Source organism: Sarcophilus harrisii, chromosome 1 (assembly GCF_902635505.1).
Source record: "Sarcophilus harrisii chromosome 1, mSarHar1.11, whole genome shotgun sequence".
NCBI lineage: Eukaryota > Metazoa > Chordata > Mammalia > Dasyuromorphia > Dasyuridae > Sarcophilus > Sarcophilus harrisii.
The window spans coordinates 84,870,791-84,883,697 of NC_045426.1; the positions used below are offsets into that span (position 1 = coordinate 84,870,791).

Sequence of the window (12,907 nt, forward strand, 5' to 3'; positions counted from 1 at the left end):
CGACAGAGAAATTCCTGAGCATTTACCATTCATCTATTTCTAGGTCCTACTTACATAAAGATTTCTGTTTCTATTGCTGAAAACACTCAGTCCCAACTCATCCTTCCCCCTTTATAGCAACTCCTTTTTGTTTTTTTTCCCCAATGAGAATATAAGTTCCTGAGATCAAAAACTATCTTGTTTTCTTGAATTTGTATATATAACACTTAGCATAGTAAGTTTTCATAAATGTCTTGCTGATAATTGTATTGGATTTAACATGTATTTTAACAGATTTAACAAGTATTGGACTACATCTAGGGGAAGGGGTGGGGGAAAGGAGGGGAAAATTAGGAACAGAAGGTTTCGCAAGAGTCAATGTTGAAAAAATTACCCATGCATATGTTTTCTAAATAAAAAGCTATGATAAAAAAATTTAAAAGAAAAAAATTGTCTTACCTCTCTATTCTTCTCTTCTTTACTATTCTGCCTGGTTAAGGCCCTGATTTGGACATTTATGAAAGATTTAACAATATTTCTCTGAGTTTCCAAGACCCTGTGGGAATCTGCACCATCTTTTCTTATATTCTGCTCAATTATTTCAGACTGTTCATTTACTTTCCTTTGGTGCTCATAATCTAGCTATAATCCAATGGCTCAGCCAATTTCTTTTAATTGACTAGCAATAGACGTGAAACATCAGAAGAGCTTTAATCCTAGTAGAATGTTTTAACTTCTTTGCTCCATGAACTTTTCCACAAAGGAAACTGGGGCATCTGAGACTTGGAATAAACTCTCCAGTACAAAAGAAAGGGCCCAGCTGTTCAATATGGAAAACTTTCTCCTGAAAAATTGTGGCTATGGGATGCAGGACCAAGAATTGTCCTAGGGGATCTTTCAGCACCAGTCAAGGTGGCTAATAAATCAAGACAATCTCTACATTCTACTCTAGCCCAACCTTTTTGTTTGTTTGTTTGTTTGAATTATCTCCTTTTATTTTGCTTTCATTTTCCATAGCATCTTTCCTATCCAAAAACCCATCCTTTTTAATAAAATAGTACAAGTTAAACAAAAAAGAAATCAATACACTGACCAGGTCTGATAGCAGCTTCATTAAATGCCCACAGTCCATACATCAGTACTGAGTAGAGAAGTATGTTTTAGCCTTCTAGAGTCAAGATTATAATCAAATAAATTTCCCAAGTTCAGGTCTATTATCAAATTTCTATCAAGACTCACAAATGAAAAACATTTGGCTTAAATGGTCTGGAATGTATAAATCCACAGAAAACAAGGTAGAAGGAATAAGATGATGGAGCTAGTTAGATACATAAATATGAAAAATACTTTATTGATGGACTATAACATATCCCTATTGTATCTATGAACAAGAAATAAAATCAAGATAACTATGATTGTTTATGGAGATAGAAGCTTAATTACTAAGTAGTTTAAATTTCTACATAATTGGAACATTTATCAAAAATGAGTCAGTCTCTAATCACATTCTCACATTTACTCTAATAAGAATTCTTATCCAATTCTTATCCAATTTTAACTTGATTCTCACCATCAAGTTACATTCATAAAGTTTCATATTCATTAAGTGTCAAATTATAGTCTACTTCTTTTTGTGCCATAAGCAAAAAAAAAAAAAAAAAAAAAAAAAAAAGAATATGCAGGGAAAACAGCACAAAACTATTTTTCATAAGCCAAACTTTTAAGTTTTGGAACAGTTGAACCCAAGCAAATGCCTTTCTGACAAACCATCACCCACAAGGAGATGCCTTTCATTTCAAACCCTTGTTTCCAGATGTGCTTATGTTTACAAGGGATCTATTCAGAATCCAAAGGGATACCCACTCAAGGCAGGAGGAAACTACAGTTCATTTCACTTAGAGGGAAGGCACTATAAAATTCCCTGAGTAGCAAAAGAAATACTCCTTTCATTTGCTCCTGCTCCAAGACTGAAAAGGATCCTCATTGTTCTCACTAGAACAATCTGTGTGCCTGTGGAAGTGGCCAAGCTCCCAGCCCGAAAGCTGTTCTCAACCCCACCAAGGGTGCTTATTTCATGCACAGGCAAAGTTCTGACAAACAGCTTTTATGAAGAGAAATGTGTCCTGTTTCCAGACAGAAAGAACATTCTGACAAGGAAGAGAAAAATGAAAAAGCATAGACTCTCAAGCTTTACCCAAGACAGATACCTGAAGTTTTAATACTAAAAGAATGACTAAAGTTTTCTCCAAAAGGAGGTAACAAAAAAGCCAATTATTTTTCAAGAGTAAAACAAAGACCAAATCAATTTGCCTTGAGTCTTCCAAAAGCCAGACAACTAAGTTCACCAAAATCTCCAGGCCTTCAAGATTCTGAGAAACCTTTTCTAGGTAAGATAGTCCTGACCCAAATCTCCAGAAGCAAACATTTATTTTCCTCTGACAGCCACTCCTTTGGGAATTTCTCTACCAGCTAGGCAAAGCTCTCTCTTCAGAAAGACAAATTATGAGGGGCTCAAAGTGTCAGTGGTATAATGGAAAGAAATCCTAGCTTCTTTCTTCACTACCAGTATGACCTAGAACAGTAATTCCAGAAGTAAGACTAGATCAGCTCTAAAACCTCCAAGCCTTTATCTACATACTGTCAATAGGCCTTCCCCTTTTTTCTAACCTCTGGAAATTATAATCTAAAAGAAGAAATACAAAAGAAATATATGAAATGGCTATGAAATAAAATCATTAATTACAAATATAAAACAGCATATTATTAAATGCAGTTGGAACATATCAGAACATAATTTGAGTCAATATATAGGTATTAATTAAGTTAAAATCTTAAGAGTTTATGGAGGGAAAAGGGCAGCTAGATAGCACAATGGAGCTAGAGAACTGATATCAGAGTCAAGACCACCTGAGTTCAAATTCTGTCTCAGCCATTTAACACTAATTATTTGATCCTGGACAAAAGTCATTTGACCCCAAAAGTCTTAAAATAGGAGAAAAAAAAGTGTATGGGCTCCCTTTGGGTTTCAAATTCTATCTTTGCCATTTACTTGGAAAGCTGAATGACTTTGGAAACTTTTAAGATTAAGACATCTGTTTTGTGTACAGGTGTGATAATTAGTTTGTCCTACTTTTCTCACAGGTTAAAACTGCATATGCTATATATCAAAATGCTAACCATCTTAGGGAGGAAGGGAAAAAAATGTGCAAATCAGAATTTTATTAAAATTAATGCTAAAAATTATCTTTACATGTAATTGGAAAAAATACTAATAAAAAATAAAATGAGAAATGAAGATTAAAAAAACTGAAAAATTAAAAGCACTAATTAAATAAAATTTTATAAACCTCCAATATCTGCTTAATAATTCTGCTACAGTAGAGTATACAAAAGTAGTATATCACAATGACTTTGTGAAATAAACATTGTTATCAGTCTCATTTTATGGATGAGCATTGGTTCTGGTCCAATGATGACAGATTTACTTCTGGGTGAGACTTTAGAGGACATCATGTCCTTATTTTACAAATGAGGACAATAAGAACCAAGAAAGTCACATAAATTATAAGCATCAGAGTTGGAATTTGAATCCAGGTCCTGGGACTTTGGAACCAGTACTCTTTCTGCTGTACTATATCAGAAACTGAGAGAATTATACAAAGAGGCAGTAAGTGTCTAATATGATATCTGAATGAAGGTCTGCCTGACTCCAATTAAACACTGTTAGCCACTATGCCATGTCTCTTCTGTATAGTTTTTTTTACAACCTACCTGCCAAATATTCCTAAAGCATTTAGTCTCCTTTGCCTCCATTATTCTCTGCTTAATGACATGTTTATCTTCCAGGTGCTATATGCCCACTTTTCCAGAATATAAATTATTTAAAGGTAGGGACTGTGTGTCTTCTTATACTATCTTATCATCAAGTTCAGGGCTCACAAATAGTTAAGTATTTAATAATTGTTTGTTGAATTTAATTTAACTGCTGGAAACCTTTGAACACAATTTCACATCTAGGTCTTAGGATTTTGATCTAGAGGGGAATGAAAAGATCACATAATTTCATCTCTTTCCCTAAGGCAGAAAAATCCTATCATATAATTTTAGTCTGAAATAGAGCTTAACCTCTAGCAATTTTATTAAAACTTATACTTTAAAAATTCACATTAAACTCAGGGGTAGCAAACTGTATATCTTGCGATTATAATTTGAATTTAGAAGTAGAAGGGTCTGTAAGACAAGGAATCAATGCTCAACTGGATGTTTTTTCAGGTCCTCTATTTGGGGGGCCCAAAGTTCTTGTAGAAGATAGTCTCTGGTAGATCCATTTCTGTCAAAATCTCCCCATATCCCCAGCAAGATCCCAGTTATCTGCCAGTGAAAAGATTGTCCTTGCTGTGTACACAAACCTCCACTTTTACTAATTTGCCTTACTATCTAAGAAGTGTTCAGTTTTCCATAGATCAAATATCTACAAATCGTGTTTGTACAGTGAAATCTTCTTAATATCTAAATGAATAAATTTGTTAAATAAAAGTCTTTTCATACACATAGGATTTTTCAAAAGAAACCTCTTGTTTTAATGAGTAATTGCTGTCACTTTGATCTATATCAAATACCACTAACATATTGAGATTCAGCTACTTAATGACTTGGTTACTGAATGAACCCATGGCAGTCAAAATGACCCCTGTACAGCGCAAATATCTACTGCAGATGTGGAAAAAAATTATGAAATATGTGTAGGCCAGGATGCTGAAAACTATTTCCACCATCTAGATGTCAGTTCAGTTGTAACTAAGTTGTGCAGGCAATCCATTGAGCAAGGTGACAATGAAGTTTGAATTCTAGGAAGAAGAAGATAGTGCTTCTGAGGCAACTCATCTTGATTCTGCATGCTCCTTTTAGAAATACCTGTATATCTGATGATGCTTAATATTATACATTAGGTAAGAAACAATACTTCCCCTTCTCTACCTCTCCTGCTCCCTAAAAGTAGTGTCAAATACTAAAAATCTTATTTCTCTCAATGTTTTAAATGTACTTTTAGAGGGAAAAAACCCTCAAATTTTCAATGTTTCTCCATCTGTATGCATGTACACAAGCTCTCCAGGGTTTAGAAAGCACAGCCTTCTCAGGTTTGTTTCAGGAGTCGGTTCATCTGTCAGTTATATGAGGCTTTTCCTGTTCTCCTCCTTTCCATAAACCACATCTTCATTACTCTCTCCTTCAAATTATCTTGTCTTTATTCATCTGTGTTTATATTCTTTACCCCCAGAAGAATGTAAGCTCCTTGAAAGTAGGAATTCCTTCATTTATCCTTAAATCCTAAGGCCATCCCATAGTGCTTTACTCATAGGCAATACCTTTATACTTGATGAACTGAAAATCCAAGATGGGATCTCTCATGATTATACCAAGTTGAGAATTGGGAACTCAAATAGTTGAGTTTAAAAAAAAAAAATTCCAATATTTTATGTCTCCTCAAACACATTGGCACTTTCAATTTCTATGACTTGCACCTTCTTTCTACCTCAGTCACACACAAGGGGGCATGGTTAAACCTGATTTCATTCTATGATCCAAAACTATGAAATTCCTTTCACAGATCACAACCTCCTAAACTTCCATCTCCCCCATATGCATAAGTTTTTTTTAAACTTCTTTTCAGCTCCTAATATTTAAATTAATTTCTTAAGACCAAGGACTGTTTTATCTTTATAGTCCCAGAGCCTAGCATAGTGTCCTGCACATAACAGATGCTCAATCAGTGTTTGTTGACCCTAAATTAATTAAATACACTAGGAAAAGAATGCTGGTGGCCAGCAAAAGTCCCCAAGTCCACTAAATTTTGATGGTATTATTCAGGATTTTTCACAAATGATAATGCAAATGTTACAGAATCACAGAACTGAAACAAACTTTTACAATGAACATCTAGTCTAATGCCTTCATGGTATAGATGGGAAAAAAAAAAAAAATGAAGTTCAAAAAGTTCCTTGCCCTAATTTACATGATAAGTTAATGGGACAAGCTGGGATGAGAATACAGATCTCCTAACTCTAAGTCCAGTGTTCTTTCCATTAATCATGCAATGCAGCTTCTTGGTAGCAATACAATACAGATAGAGCAACAGAATTCACAAACTCTAAAGCACTTTTTCCATCATAGTCACATTCTTATCTCATTCTATCAAAGGGCTTCAATTTCCTCTCACTGCTAACTAAAATGAGCAATCATAGGTTTTTATATTTTGTATAAGTAGATTTATATTTTGTTATATGTCCAACCAATGGTTTTTTCTTATGTGTGTATATATTATATTATATTATATTATATTATATACACACACACACACACACCCCACACACATCTTTATTTCCACTAGGAATATCAAAAAAGATTCCCAAGATACAATACTCCTGAAGTCAAGAGAAAAACCTAATATAGACTGAAAAAATAACTCATAGGCTCCGAGGAGACTGGTTTGAACTTGGTATAAAAACAATACCAGAAATACCATATTAAATTAGCAAAGTCTTTTAGTTGTTTGTATTGAAACAATACTATTCCTACTCTCATCTCAGGAAGGAAATAATACTGGATTTGGGAATCAGAAGAATGATGTTAGAACCTACCTTTGCAACTGATCTGGTCTTAGACAAATCCTTTAGGCTGTCTGAAACTCAGATGTCTTGTATATAAAATGAAGAGGTTGGATTGATTAGAAGACTTAAGATGCTTTCTAGATCTACATTTAAAAATCTTATTATATTCTGGCAATTTACAATCTAACAGTAATGGCTTGTGTGTCAAAACATCCTCTATAAAAAGTAAAATGAAAGAAAAAGCTAAGGATCAACTTTTCAATCTTAAGGAGAAAAACCTTCGAGGATTTTCCTATATTCTCAGAAAAAGTTATCAATCTGAAGCAAAAGATGGTCTTAAATAAAACTCTATTCCAAAAGTTTTAGAAATTACTTTAGGAGAGTAAGGGCTTCTTTAGATATCTGAACATTTTATTCTTCATGCATCAAAGTCTCATGATCCCAAAATCAGTTTTTTTTCTGAAAGAAAAATTCCTCAGGGAAAAAAAAATCTTGCCTTTCTAAGTTTTTAAATAAATATACCTAGTCTTAACATAGAAAAATGTTCAGTCTTCCAAAGAAACACCCAAAAAAAGGAAAGGTACAAGGGTACTCCTTTACTCAAAGGATATAAAATACTCTTCTATAAAACTCTTTGTTATGAAAACTTTAGACTTCCAATTTCATGGGAAAAGAAGAAATGGATTTAAATCACTGTGAAAAAAATACTGAGGTTTGACATAAATAAAAGCTTTTCTCTCAGGGAAGGTCATTAGGTTCCTTCCACAATTTACTATTAAGAGATGCTTTAAAATATACATCTGGGTTATCCAGTTTAGAATTCCTCTACTAGATAACTATTTGACTACTTCAGGTCTTCTAGTTCCATAGATCTTTGCTTCAAAAACATTCAAGATTAGAAATCTGAGCATTCACAAGTAGATTTTGTAACTAATTCCTTACCCCTAAGAGCTTTCCCAAAACTGGAATGGGCACAAAACTGTGCTCGTACCAGTTTAGTCATTTCCCCCTTCTGAAGTTCATAAGTTTCCTTGTTTCACTACTACAAATCCTAAATCTAGGCTTCCTCTTCTCCCCACCAAAACACCTCAAGTATTGCAAATACTGATCCTGAAATACTGAGAAAATCTAAATTCAAAGTTGAAATGACAAATACTATAAAGAAGTGTTATGTTATACTTACTATATTTATAGCACATCCTGAAATTCAGGCTATGAAGAGGTAATACTTGATGAGGTACATGTAATTTTAGAGGTACATAAATCACCTTCAAAGAGTAGCCACATAGAGGAAATTTTAAGATTCTGAAAAATCCTTCTCAGAAAGAACTAATGTTGCCATGGAAAGTCCTCTTCTTTAAATTTTGATTCATTTTGATAGTCACATGTCACATTTATGACATTATGACATGTTATTGTGACTTGTCAAACTACTTTTCTGAATAACTTTGCAAATAGCCCTTCTGGTTAGTCTTTAAAGTGGGACTATGAGCTACTGTTTTAGTTTAAGTGTTCGGCCACTGTTTTTTTAGGATGTACCAGTTCTCTAAAGCCATTCTTATCTAGACTGTTTCTTTGTGAGTGATCATGACAAGTCACTTCTCTCTCTAGATCAGTTCCTTAATTGGTAAAATGAAGGGGATGGATATGGGCTGTTTCAGACTCAAATACATATGGGGGCCACTATGCAAAAGAATACCTGCAGGCCATATACCAATTTAGAAAAACACGTTACTTTCTTGTGTGTTTTATTGTATTTTTATTCATTTTGTTAAATATTTCCTAACTGCACTCAAAAGTATCGTAGGATACAAGTCTGATACCTGTGGAATAGATGATCACTCAAGGACTCTTCCAGCTCTAAATCTACAATAAGTAAATTCATGGTTCTTCATCACAGAAATGAAAAAAAAGAATACAAAAACAAAAGCCTGATAAGTGATCACTCTCTAAAACCCTGGATTCAAAGCCCAAAACATATAAAATTCTTTCCATGAGAGAAGTAGATTCAATAAAAGAGGTGTAACAAACCAGATTTTCCACATTTTGATAAGCTAAGAAAAAGATTAGTCAATGATTCATCGTTACACAAGCAAAGAATTCCCTTTCCTTAAAATGACATTAATTTATCTTTTCTGTATATTAAAGGAGCAATTTTGTAACTTTTTGGTATCAGGACTCCCTCACACTCTTACAAATTACTGAGGAATCTAAAGAGCCTTTGTTTATGTGCATTATAGCTATAAATATGTACCATAATAAAAGTTAAGACTGAAAAAATTAAATACATATTAATTCATTTAAAAATAATAATAAACCCATTACATGCTAATATATTTTTAAAACAAAAATAATTTAGTGAGAAGGCATTGTTTTACATAATTTTGAATATACCTGGCTTAATAAAAAAAAAAAAAAAAAACAGCTGAATTATCTGCTTCTGCATTCAATCTGTTGAGTTGGGGTTTTTTTTGGATAAAAAAATAATAAAGAAAATCCGGCCTTAAATAGATATGTAGTTAGAAAAGGAAGGAATATTTTAATAGGAAAATAACATCTTACTATTATTGCGAAAATAGTTTTGACCTTATACAACTTCTATAAGAATCTTGAGGATATACAGGAGTCCCCTTATCACACTTTGAGAACTGTTGGCTTAGAGAAACTTAGAAGCTTTGTTGTAATCAGAAGGACAGTAAAAGCTGCTAGATCAAAGACAAAAATGAAACCAAAAAACGAAAAGGGGTGTTAGAAAATCTTGCTCATTTTACCACATAAATTCAATCTCACCTTAATTATTTCTCCATTGGAAGCGATTAAATCTGTTGGAATGGCGACTCGAAATGAGCGACCTACTACAGCTATGCCATCTGGAATGCCCACAACAGCTGGGATAGTCTCTCGAAGATCAGAAAGCACTGAATGCATTGATGCTTCTAACTGGTTTTCCCAGTCCCTTACTACTTCAGAGGGTTCACTGGGCCAGTGGGACTGAGCCGAAGCAATCATTAGAAGAATAAAAAAGGTCCTCCCCCAAAGAGGGGACAGTAGTACAAATCCAACAGTCATACTCATTACAATTTCCAATTATATTAAAGCCAAAAATTGTAGGACACTGGCAAACAGTGTGGAGCAAATTCTATTATCTCAGCTTTGGCACACCTGTTCCATCCCAGCAGGTCTTCAAAAACTGAAAGAAAAAAAAAAAAGGAAATTTTGATCAACATCAGAATACAGATTTTGTCTCACATAACCAAGAAAGCTGCCAGTAACTCATGACTACATAAGCATTAATTACTCCAACTCATTGAGCTTGCGCTTACAAACTCAATTTAATTTCCAAATATCAGTGATTTCACCAGTAAGAGTATTACTATTAACTAAAGCAAATAGTAATCCCACCATGCCATAAAATAGAGCTGATAACCCTCTCTGAATTTAGCTTGATTAGTTATCTGAAGACAATCCCATATTCCGAGTCTTTGCAATTTGGTAAAACTTGCCTGAACTTGGGCTTCCACTGATTTAAAAAAAAAAAAACTAAAAAAAAAAAAAAAACTTTAAGAATTCATCTAGTAGGGGCAGCTAGGTAGCACAGTGGTAGAGTACCAGCCTTGAAGTCAGGAGGACCCGAGTTCAAATCTGATTTCAGACACTTAATACTTCCTAGCTGTGTGACCATAGGCAAAACACAATCCCAATTGCCTCAGCAATTGAATCCATCTATATCAAGAGGAGAGATCAAAAAGGGGATTACAAGAAGAGAATTTTCAACTTTACAAGAAAATAAAAATTTTATTTCTGCTCTGAAAACAAAGAGAATGAGTCCTCTAATTGATTTTCTCAGGCCCTTACTACTTTCAAAGGCTTTACTGGACCAATGGAAATTGAGCCAAAAGCAATCATCAATAGAAAAAATTTTAAAATCCTCTCTAAAGAGGGGATATTAGCACAAATCTAATAGTTATTGTAGTAAACAGGTAACTAGCTACCAATGAAAAACTTTTCTAGGTTAAGATCTTTGTAGCAGAATTAAGAATAAGTTCTAGGAATTGATCAGTTAGCAGAATCTTTGACTTAACAACAGTGTTACTAACTTGTCCTTGTATTCTCCATAGCTGTGTAACCTAAATGTATAAGCTATTAAACTCTGAGGACAGAGACTTTGCCTTTGTATTCTTCAGAGTAATGTGAATGAAACATGTAAATTGTAATATTGTGGTTATATAAATTATTCTCCAGGTTCACTTCACTCTGCATCAGTTCTTACAAGTCTTCCCAGGTTTCTCTGAAACTATCCCCACCATCTATTTTTTTACAGCACAATAGTATTCCATCACATATATTATACCATAACTTATCAGTCATTACCCAATTGATGGGCACCTCCTTCAGTTTCTTTGCCACAACAAAAAAGAGCTGCTAGAAATATTTTTGTGCATGAGCCCTTTCTTCTTTCTTTGATTTCTTTATGGAAGAGACCTATATACTATCTAGACACCCAGATAATATCACTGGGTATGCACAGCTTGTGCTTTGGGCATAATTCCAAACTGCTTTCCAGAATAGCTGGACCAATTCACAACACAACACATTAATATACCTATTTTCCACAGACCCTTCCAGCATTTGTCATATTCTCTGTGTGTGTGTGTGTGTGTGTGTGCGAGCTTGTTCAATATTAATGGATATGAGATGAAACATCTTGAGTACTATCATTAAAAGTCAAGAAATAATATCTAGAGCCACAGAAAGTATCTGCGCAAGGCAATTCTAACAAAGGTATATCTTTAGGCTAAAGCAGGGAAACAATGCTAACTTTACAGAATAGTGTACTACAAAAGAAACTGAGTAGGATCACTCACCAAATGATGAATGATCAAAGGATTTGAACAAGTAGTTTTCAAAAGAAGAAATGAAACTATCAATAACTTTTGTAAATTTTTTTGGGGGGGAGGGAGAGGCAATTGGGGTTAAGGTTAAGTGACTTGCCCAAGGTCACATGGCTAGGAAATGCTAAGTGTCTGAGACCAGATTGGAACTCAATAACCAAATGAAAGACTGCTCCAAATAACTAAGAAAAACATTTCCCTTCATATCATATGGGCAAAGATAACAAAAAATGAAAAATTACAGAAGCTGGAGGGAATATAGGAAGACAAACACATACTAATGAGTGCAATGTCTCAGAAATTATGACTGGGCCAATTGTTCTGAAAAATAATTTGGAATACACTGGAAATTTCAAATTGTGGCAGGGTAAATTGTAACAACACAATGAACAATAAATAATTAAAAAAAAAAACACCTAGAAATATGGTCCCACTGAAAAATAGCTAAACTGCGAGACACACACACACACACACACACACACACATATATACACACACACAGATGGATATAGCAAAAGATTATTTTGCATGATGACAAATAAGAATTCCAATCTTGGGAAGATTTAGGTGGCCTGATATAGAGAAAAATAAGGAAAAGCAAGAACACAATTTACATAATAACCATAGTAGTGTAAATATTTACATTTAAAAATATCTCTGTTATGATGAATCTTTAAAGATAGTTGAACATAATATTAATGAATTTTAGATTTCAAAGAGTTCAGAAGAAAAATAAGGAATAACCCAATGATTAAAATCCTACAGAAACCAGTCAAAGACAACTAGAAAACTCAAGAATGAATTTCTAGAGGCACAAATGGAAACAATTCTGATGAGGGGGAAAAAAAGTTATAAAAAGAACAGTGTAGATGGTCAAGGAACGAGCCAAACAAATTAAATTTTAAAAGGACATAACAGAAGATGGAAGAACAAGAAACAAGATTCTTTAAATGACAATGCTATTACTGCTAAATCTTAAAAACAAGCAGTGTTGCCAAGGAAAGCTAGAGAAAAAAGAAACTAGTTTTTTAGTTAAGAAAGATAATCAAATAAGGGCTGAACTACTGTTTTCAAAGGAAAAGGCAATGAAAACTGACAAAGAAAAAAGCAGAGGGGCTAATTTCTTATTAGGCTAGTTTTTTATGCCAAGAAAAAGGATTTTCATTGGAAAAGCAAAATGGCTTACCAGTTGATTCAAGAGATAAATAAAAAGATCCATACTTAATGATTACCTGGCCCAGATGAACTATATTCTCAGACAATGAAAGAACTAGCAGATGTGATTGCTTAAACTACTCTGATGGCTGAAAGATCATGGAGAATGGGATGTATATCAAAGGATTTGGAGAAAGGTAAATATTATCTTGATTTTTTTTTTTTTTTTTTTAAAGAATAGAGTCTACAAACTATAGGCCAGTGAGCTTGACT

At 33.7% G+C, this 12,907-nt stretch overlaps 1 protein-coding gene across 3 annotated transcripts in view; it reads right to left on the minus strand.

Annotated features, from left to right (window-relative positions):
- Positions 1-12,907, minus strand: part of DAG1 (dystroglycan 1) — a 94,649-nt gene that overhangs the window by 20,429 nt on the left and 61,313 nt on the right. For all 3 annotated transcript variants that reach the window (XM_031959189.1, XM_031959184.1, XM_031959198.1), the window contains exon 2: positions 9,378-9,777. In XM_031959189.1, coding sequence (XP_031815049.1) covers positions 9,378-9,662 — 285 coding nt within the window. In that variant the 5' untranslated portion in view covers positions 9,663-9,777. The remainder of the gene's footprint in view (positions 1-9,377; positions 9,778-12,907) is intronic.